The sequence below is a fragment of the Nannobrachium achirus genome (genome assembly GCF_963921795.1).
Source record: "Nannobrachium achirus genome assembly, chromosome: 20".
NCBI lineage: Eukaryota > Metazoa > Chordata > Actinopteri > Myctophiformes > Myctophidae > Nannobrachium > Nannobrachium achirus.
The window spans coordinates 11,386,383-11,396,382 of record NC_137827.1 but is presented as its reverse complement, the minus strand read 5'-3'; the positions used below and the strand labels follow the sequence as shown (position 1 = coordinate 11,396,382).

At 44.0% G+C, this 10,000-nt stretch overlaps 1 protein-coding gene across 1 annotated transcript in view; it reads left to right on the top strand.

The window, feature by feature from the left end:
* The window catches only part of tiam2a (TIAM Rac1 associated GEF 2a), a 141,594-nt gene that overhangs the window by 109,102 nt on the left and 22,492 nt on the right, over window positions 1-10,000 (top strand). Inside the window, exons 20-21 of the mRNA XM_080750603.1 lie at window positions 4,065-4,292; window positions 8,660-8,728. Coding sequence (XP_080606729.1) covers window positions 4,065-4,292; window positions 8,660-8,728 — 297 coding nt within the window. The remainder of the gene's footprint in view (window positions 1-4,064; window positions 4,293-8,659; window positions 8,729-10,000) is intronic.

The following is a 10,000-nucleotide window of genomic DNA, read 5'->3' as shown; positions in this document are numbered from 1 at the left end:
ACAGACAGACAGACAGACAGACAGACAGACAGACAGACAGACAGACAGACCGACCGACCGACCGACCGACCATCGGGATCGGGAATTGTTTTAAAGAAAACAAGGGTTAACAAAATGTTATGTGTATCGTCTGTCGGGTGGAAGCCTCATATACTCAGGATTCAAATTCAAAAACAATCAAAAGTAGCAGATCGTCAAAACGTGTTGCTTCGTGCCCCGCGTTTCCAGCTTGTTGATCTGCTAACTTTGATTAGTGCGTGACGCTGTAGCATGACCAAGCAGGGCATTCATTTACGAAAAAACAAGATAAGAGGTTTCTGCCCGACAACGATATTAATAACATAAAAAATGAATTGGGGGGGGGGGGGTATCAAAAGCAAAGACAGGGAGCCCACCACCCCTCTAGCAATTCCAACCCAGGCCGTGGTGTGATTTTTAAAGGACTTTTTAGACACAATATGCCCATTCCCAAGATGCACCGCAATCTTTCATGTTCAGATCAAAATTGCTAAATCGATAGAAAGAAGTAAATGAAGGCATTTTAACAATCATCTTTTCTTTTCTCCAATTACAATCTAAAATAATATGAACCCTTGTTGCAAGTTGTCTTCTAACCTAACCGCCACAGAGCTGTAAGTCAAACTTGACACATCACGCGAGACCCCCCCCCGGGCGGGCGGGCGGGCGGGCGTCGATGCCCCGCTGTGACAAATTGACTGGAACGCGTCTCTCTCTCTCTCTCTCTGCAAAGCCGGCGCGGCTGTCGGTCCATCACGCCCCGCGAAAACAAAACGCATGAATGAAAGTGCCGTTAATTCTATCTGCGGGGACGCGGGCGAGCTAATCTTTCACATGTAACAATGAAACCCCTTTGATGTGAGGCCAATTAGCATACAGCAGCGCACATGTTATTCTGCATAATGCTCGTTAAGCGCATACCCAGGGGAGAGCATGCATCGTTCCCCCTATATGCACCACGTTAGTATTGTGTACATGTACATACACTACACAGATATTTAATGCACACGCAGCTACTCCGTCTCACTGGTTTTGCAGGATCAGTTATGGATTTGTTAGACCGAGGGAGGAACGGCTCTCCCCGCCTCCCTCCGGTTTCGCCCAGGAACTAAAGAATGTATTTAATTAATGCCTGTGTGTGTGAGGGTGCGTGCGGGCATGTTGGGGATGTAAAGGAGATGCTATATATTGCCGCTGTTGGGCAAAAGAAAGCCTTGTATCGCCATAGTTTCTAATTAATCTTTCTATGTTTTTTTTTTCATAAATGAATGCCCTTAATTCTTTGACCGTGTGCACGAGTAGCATAATTTGGATATCCACAAGCATTATGAGCTTGTGGCTAGTAAAGCTGGGCGATATTAGGAAAACCTTAGATATTCAATATGTTGTTGAATACCTTGATATCGATATTACTCATGACATTAGTCAAAACGATTTGCATTATATTGTTTTTTTATGTTTTTCTGCTTTAGGTCCACTGCCTGCCTAACCCAGATAATCAATAACATATCCATGCGTGCACACTGCACAGTACACATAGAAGGGTTAGGTACCACACCTGGTTACAGAATACAGCTGCTTTTTTACATGTGCTACGTGCATGCATAGTGTGTCTGTTAATTAATTTGACACATACACCAATACCTAATTTCAAGCCATCTTTGTCGATACGTACTGTATACCCTGCATGTTGATACCTCGATATCGATATTTATATTGCCCAACCTTAGTGGATAGACTTTTTATTTTATTATTATTTTATTTTATTCATTTGTATTGAAATGTTTTACTCATAATGACAAAATAGGGAGGCCAGATTGAAAGTGGTGAAGTCTGTCTGTGGGTCTCTGTCGGGTGGATGTACACATCTGTTGCTCTACAGGTGACTATTGGTGCCTTAGTGTGAACACTGTAGCGTGATCAAGACGGTCCTTAACCCATTCAGAACAGGTACCCGATTCTATAAGTGTCTTTTGAGTCCTTCTAAGGTTTTTTTTTGAAAAACCCATGTTTCTATGTCAGCAATCTGGCCAGCCATCGTCAAAGAAAATGTCCTTTTCACTTAACTGGAGCTCAGTTGGTCTGTTCTTGAGAGACTACCATGTCAGTGGTTCTCAAACTTTTTCATGTGAAGGACCCCCAAAATGATATGTATTTGGCCACGGACCCCCCATCTCAAAATATTTAGTTCCAGGGACCACCCAGAAGCAAAATGTTAGTTACAAATGTAATTTGCACACATTTTTTCAAAAATGGCAGATCTACAAGCTCGCAGCGCGGCACTCGGTGCCGCGCTGTGAGCTTGTATATCTGCTATTTTTCTATAGTTAAAGCATTCAATAATCTCAGGCCTAAACGGGTTAATTTACGAAAGAAGAACACTGGTTAAAAGATGGAGAGATCACAGGATTCGGCCTGACAGCAAGGAAAGGTTTAGAAAAGTAGCGCTTTGCGATGACACATTAAATATTAACTACGTTCGATGCGTTGGAACGTCGTCTCTCTTCTCCTTTTCCTGGAAAGTAAAAGGGTTCTGTGCGACTTCTCATTAAAGTCTATAAAGGACATCACATCAGAGGATACGTTGCTTTCCTTAACAAATGATCTTTTTTCAGCTCTTCTCATTTCTCTCTTTCTCCTTCGCTCTTCTCATCTTTCTCTCTGTCTTTCTGTCTCTCTTTCTTTCTTTCTTTCTCTCTCTCTCTCTCTCTCTCTCGCTGAGCTTGTCAATCAGCAGGGACGTGCATAGAATGTTAGAGAGACAGGGGCTGAAATCGTTTTGGCCTTTTGGTGAAAATATTGAAAATAGCAGACCTCCAAGCTCACAACGCGTGGCAGATATTTTCAGTACTTGATACCACACAAAACTAAGCATAAAAAAGGCAATACTGGATTTCTACACAGAGAGGGCAATTCTTTCAGCATAAGATGCTGCATTCAAGTTCAGGAGAGTTTGGACAAGGCGATTCTCTTGAATGCTGCCCTCATGTATGGCATGACAAGAGGGCATTTGCATTTTTTTCACCATAGTGAAAACTGCATTCATGGTCTGGAGAGGGCACTTCTTACAGACTGATAAAAGGATAAAAGATGTCTATGTGTGCACGTGCCTTATACAGACGCTGGGATTTAAGTGGTTAAGTGGTCCAGACTATTAACCCATTTAGGGCCTAGAATTATTGAATGCTTTAACCAGTGAAAAATAGCAGATATACAAGCTCACAGCGCGGCACCGAGTGCCGCGCTGTGAGCTTGTAGATCTGCTATTTTTGAAAAAGTCGTGAAAATGTGTGCAAATCTTTGAATATGTGTCATTTTAAAGTGAATGTTTGTAACTCAAATTTTGCTTCTGGGTGGTCCCTGGAACTAAATATTTTGAGATGGGGGTCCGTGGCCAAATACATATCATTTTGGGGGTCCTTCACATGAAAAGGTTTGAGAACCACTGACATAGTAGTCTCTCAAGAACAGACTAGCTGAGCTCCAGTTAAGTGAAAAGGACCTTTTCTTTAACAATGGCTGGCCAGATTGCTGACATAGAAACATAGGTTTTTCAAAAAAGCTCAAAAGGATTCAAAAGACACTTACAGAATCAGGTCAAAATTCGAATTTTCACGATTTTTCTAAAATAGCAGATCTACAAGCTCGCAGCGCGGCACTCGGTGCCGCGCTGTGAGCTTGTATATCTGCTATTTTTCAATAGTTAAAGCATAAAATAATGATACACAAAATGTGTACCCGTTCTAAATGGGTTAAAGGACATTACATTTGAGAATACTAAAGAGGACGTCGTTTTAATTAATTATCCTCTCCTTCTCTCTCCCCTCTCTCTACTCTCTCTCTCTCTCTCTCTCTCTCTCTCTCTCTCTCTCTCTCTCTCTCTCTCTCTCTCTCTCTCTCTGTGTCCATCTCCTATGTCTCTCTGCCTCTCTCTCTCTCTCTCTCTCTCTCTCTCTGTGTCCATCTCCTATGTCTCTCTGCCTCTCTCTCTCTCTCTCTCTCTCTCTCTCTGTGTCCTTCTCCTATGTCTCTCCGCCTTTCCGCAGAGTGTGGACACGGTGTGCACGTTGTACCAGTCCTTCCAGGATTCGGCGTCGGGCTCTGGAGGTCTGATGGAGGGTACCAAGGACCCCTCCTCAGTGGGGGGCCAGCAGCAGCAGGGGGGCCAGGGGTCCGAGGGAGGAGGGGGACACTGTCCCCGGCACATGAGCTCCTCCGAGAGGCTACGCAAGGTCATCCAAGAGCTGGTGGACACCGAGAAGTCCTACGTCAAGGTGAGAGCCGCTGGAGGAAGGGCATTCAGAGGTCCGGTCGCGAGTTTGTCTGTTAAAGGACCAGGTCACCTCTGGGACAACCAGATCTTATTTTATTGTTGTGTGGGACACGATCAACACAATCCTGAGTTATATTTTGTGTTCAATCTGTGTTTTTAGATATGTTAGTATTTCAGCATGCTACAACAGGTCATATGATGCATTTTGCAGGATTTGTTTGTAAACAGGACACCTGGGTCTCATTTGATTAAATAAAGGTAAAATACATTAAAAAAAAAGTAATTACAAAAACAATCAACGTGTGTCTACTAGTACTCACTCATTCAACGTGGGGTTGTCAATGACCAGGTTGTCACACATACAATCAGGAGGATCAAATGGGCAGCACTGGACAAAAAGCTGCACAGAATAAAATGCAAAAAAGGAAACGACGGGTGTCCGAGAGCGCTGAAGCGTGATGGTCGGAGCTGGGAAGAGGAAGTGCACACCACTGCGTCTTTATCCTGAAATTACATGGAAGACTGACGCTGTTCAGCTCAAAACACTGCTGTTCTCTGTGGACATGATGTCCCCTTAAGCTATTTAGAACGGGTACACTATATTGTGTATCATTATTTTATGCTTTAACTATTGAAAAATAGCAGATATACAAGCTCACAGCGCGGCACCGAGTGCCGCGCTGCGAGCTTGTAGATCTGCTATTTTTGAAAAATAGTGAGAATTAGAATTTTGACCCGATTCTATAAGTGTCTTTTGAATCCTTCTAAGGTTTAAAAAAAAAAAAAACCTATGTTTCTATGTCAGCAATCTGGCTAGAGCCATCGTCAAAGAAAAGGTCCTTTTCACTTAACTGGAGCTCAGTTAGTCTGTTCTCGAGAGACTACTATGTCAGTGGTTCTCAAACCTTTTCATGTGAAGGACCCCCAAAATGATATTTATTTGGCCACGGACACCCATCTCAAAATATTTATTTCCAGCTGGGACTACCCAGAAGCAAAATTTGAGTTACAAACGTTCGCTTTGAAAATACATATATTCAAAGATTTGCACACATTTTCACTACTTTTTCAAAAATAGCAGATCTACAAGCTCGCAGCGCGGCACTCGGTGCTGCGCTGTGAGTTTGTATATCTGCTATTTTTCACCAGTTAAAGCATTCAATAATTCTAGGCCTAAATGGGTTAAGGCACTGTCTGTTCCACTTCATGTCTGTCTGTGTTCCACATTCAAAGAAAACATCGCACACACAACGCACATCCTCAGTTTCTCTGTCCCGAGCCAAACTGTAAAAAAACTGAACGTGATGTTTGAAAGCGTTGTTATGAAAGTATGAATATCATTCTTGAAAGAGACAGTGCCACAAAAAAGAAATTGGAGAGCGTTTTAAGAAGGTTAAACAAAATGTCAATGGCCGCCGTTCGGCTTCGTTGGTTTCCATTCGGAAGCTCTCGGCTCCGCACTCAGCAGTGCTGTCCCAATTCACAGGCCAAACGTGTGTCCTACGTGTCGTGCACTCCACAGGGCAACACCTAGGGATGGGCGATATGGTGATAAATATCGTTGAGACGATATAATGTCTCCACAATATTCCTTTTCAGAGATATTGTATATATTGTGATACAGTGAGGGAGCCTTATAAAAAAATAATTTGCAGAATTCATTTAAACCTGCATTTTGGTTTAAATTAGTTGTTCTCAAACTTTAAAATGTCAAGGTCTCCCCTTAACTCTGACAGTATACAAATGAAACCAAATGGACCCTTATTTGGTTTAATTTGTATACTGTCAGAGTTACATACTTGTAAGGGTCAAATTTAGACCTCCCAAAAGGAACCCAGAGAGTCACTGGACCCCACTTTGAGGACACCTGGTCTAAATGGTCTGTTACTCCTTTTTCTTTTAGTTTTTGTTAGCTTGTAGGTGGTTGTACTGTTAAGTAACTTGAAAAATAACCATAAAAACCAACATGAAAAAGAATCGTGATAAGATCGTGTATCGTGATACAGTTTGGAAAAATATTGTGATATTGTATTCTTCCATATCGCCCACCCCTAGCAACACCCTACCCTATCCTCGCAAGGCCCGCACTGTCAAGGGTGCGCACTCTGAATTGGGAAGGGGCCATTGTTTGACTGCTGTCAAAAGGGGGTAGACCTCCATTCAGAAACACCCCCACTTAGAAACATCCCCGTTCAGAAATACCCCCACTGAGGTTAGGGTTAAGGTGACACCTCCATTTTAGAATAATGGAAGTCAATCTTCTGAATGGCAATGCTTCTGAATGGAGATGTGTAAGTAACCCTGTCAAAAAGCTGTATATGCACCATGGCAGTCCCTATGCTTTATTCTAAAACGGCTAGTTCCATTCCTTGATTCTGATTGGCTGGTTGCTGTGGTATATGAGACTATAACGCACACCTTGAATCAGTTTATATCAAACCCAGGTGCGTTATTTCTTTCCACAGTGTTCCACAGTGCACCAATTATCTGCACCTGTGTTGTTTCTGCAGCCTGGCCGGGAAATACTTTCTTGCAGAGCCGACCTTATTGTGTATTAGTGAAATAGAACAGTTTTAATTGGTGCATGTCTATGATTTTCATTTTTAGAAAAGCAATAAGCCACGCGAGGCTTGTGGTTGAGAGGGTCGGAAACACTCGGCTGCGCCTTGTGTTTCCCAACGCCTCTCAGCCGGTGTATACTACCCCGGTAACCACTCGCCTCTTGTGGCTTATTGCTTTATTATTATAGCACATAGGAGGGGTAGATTTAGGGGAATGGAAGGGGAAAAAAAGCGGTGCTGGCATTAGAGACGCTGCCCTCTTCCAACCCCACCATCTGTACCTGCCTGGCTGGTGTCGTTCATCTCCCTCCCAGCCTTAAGCGTTTAGTCGGCCCATAAGTTCAGATCACCCATGCAACCTCTTCTTCCCCCGCGCTGCGCTAAACGACTCCTCTTAACCATCCACCCCCTCGTTCCTCTGTAAATGCCTGTCAGGGAATGTCTGATTATCTTTCACACTGCAGCAGCACATGTACCTTCACTGCAGTACGCACACACACACACACGCACGCACACACACTCTCACTGCATCACGCACACACATTCGCTGCACCACCACACAGCATCAATGCATCTCTCTCCGTATTTCTTGACTACCTCTTCTCTTCTTTGTCCCGTTCCTCTTTCATTTGATTGCCCAGTGCTCTATCGCTCTCCCTTCTCTCCCTCCTCTCTCCCTCCCAAATCTTCTCTCCTGCGTATCTCCTTGGTTACCAGCAGTCTGCGTCGCAGCAGGCTGCTGCTGGAGTGCATCGTGGGTGAGAGTGTTTGTTGCTTTGTGGCGGGTGATCGTGGCATGATGCCGCCGTGTTCACACTGGCGGCGACGAAAACGGCCAAGATTGTCGCAGACAAGCACAGTACATTTGCACCTTGTGTGTGTGTGTGTGTGTGTGTGTGTGTGTGTGTGAGATGTTGCGTTTGCCGTTTACCCACCCTGTTGGGTGAAAGTGAACCAGGGACCCTCTGATTCCCAGACGTACTCTCTACCCGCACCACTGTGGCCCCGTCCCCCAAAGTGTTGCTCAAGGGAACGCATCTGTGTCAGCTTTGACGATTATTCTATGTTTTAGCTATCAAACAAATAACAGATATGCAAACTTGTAGATCTGCCATTTGTGAAAACATTTGAAAATGTGTGCAAGTCTTTGAATATTTTGACCTGATTCTATAAAAAGGGGTTTTGAAAAATGCACGTTTCTATGTCAATGGTTCTCAAACCTTTTCATGTCAAGGATCCCTAGAATTATATGCATTTGGCCGCTGACCCCCATCTCAAAATATTAAAAATGTGAAATTGTAATAGCGATGATCCATTCTTTAGTTATGGTCCATTGGTGTGTTTTTATTTTTTTTATTTTGTATTATTATTATTGTTTGTGGTTTATTTGCTGAGAAATGTTTGTAAATTTGTATTGAGACATAATGGCAAATAAACACCTTCGTTCAAAAAACAAAAAAAAACACAAGTTTTATCCATTTCTCTGAACTTGCTATCATTGGTCTGGGCGGACATAAGATCCTGATGGACCGTGGGATACTGAGTCCCTGTGTAACTCCCTGGTTGGAGGAGAGTGATATCTGAACAATGATCAGAGTGGATTTTGAAAGGAAGCATAATGTCACAATCTACTGTCACTGACTCTCTTGTTTCATGGTTGTGTGTGTGTGTGTGTGTGTGTGTGTGTGTGTGTGTGTGTGTGTGTGTGTGTGTGTGTGTGTGTGTGTGTGTGTGTGTGTGTGTGTGTGTGTGTGTGTGTGTGTGTGTGTGTGTGTGTGTGTGTGTGTGTGTGTGTGTGTGTGTGTAGGACCTGACCTACCTGTTTGAGATCTACCTGAAGCCCCTGCAGAACGAAACCTTCCTCACACAAGATGAGGTACGTACTTACGTGTGTGTGTGCTGCCTGCGCGCGCTATAGGGCATTAACGACTTGTGATTTTTGCTACTCAGTAAAAAAGTTGACTTGAAGTCGACCCGAAAATGACTTACCGCTGGACTTCATAGAATAGCCTAAAGCGATCCTTTTTCCCATGCCTTTTGTTTTGATGTTACTAATATAGATTCCATTGCATGCAGCATTAATTGTATAATAATAATCCTAATTCCTACATAATCTGGGATCCAACACAGAGTTGCTTGTTAATTAATGGCTTGAGGGAGGCTTTGGAATAGCAGCACTGGCGTTACATTTTAGACAAACACACTTACTGTAAGGGGGAAATAAATGGGAAATACCGGGGGAATGTCTTCATGCCATTCTGTATGGAAGTGGTAGGTTTTGGGGTTCTTTGTAATGCTACTGACTCCTGAACAAAGTATTGCATTGGAGGTTTGCCTACTTTAGAAGCCATGAAGGGAGCTGACAGGCCCTTCTTGATGTCATAAAGTCATATTGTCTTTTTTGTTTTCTTCATATTTTAATTATATATTTTTAGAGGCATGTCATGTGGTCTACCTGCACACCCTTGGTGATCTACTGGTAGATCACAATCTACCTTTTGGGCACTGACATCATGCTCTAATGTCACTGTGATGACACATCCGGCACATCTTGTCCACGTATCCCTGTACCTCTGAAGGTCACGCCTGAAACTGTGGTTCGACTTTCCCTGGTGGTGGGAGTCGACTTGTGTAATGATGTCGACTGAGGCGACTTGTCGACTTTTTGGTTAATGCCCTAGTGTGCGCACATGTGTTCAGGGCAGGATTAACCCTTCATGGTGCGCTGGTGCTTGGACCTGGTTTGGTGGTGCTTGAGCCTTGAGGATGGTGCCCCCTTGTGGTTGGTTGATGCCCCGTGCTGCAGCACCTTCAGCCCGTTCATAAGTCCGGGCCTGCATGTGTTGTGTACGCAAACTCACCTTTATATAGGCTACACCGTATGTTGGACGGAGCAGAGGCCCGGGGGCATGGAGGGACGCCTATAGGAACATGGAATTAATTGAGTGTTTATTGGCTAGAGGTGATGTCAATGAAGTGGCTGGTGTCACACGTGTCCCCTCGTTAGCGGCGACACATTAGCATTCAACTCCAGCGCTCCTCGAAAGGCCAGAACCTCCGGGCCACCCCGAGGGGAGACACCGGTCGAGAGAGACCTACCCTGCTTAACTTCCACTCGTTTCACTGCAGCTTTCTCCATTAAAACGGC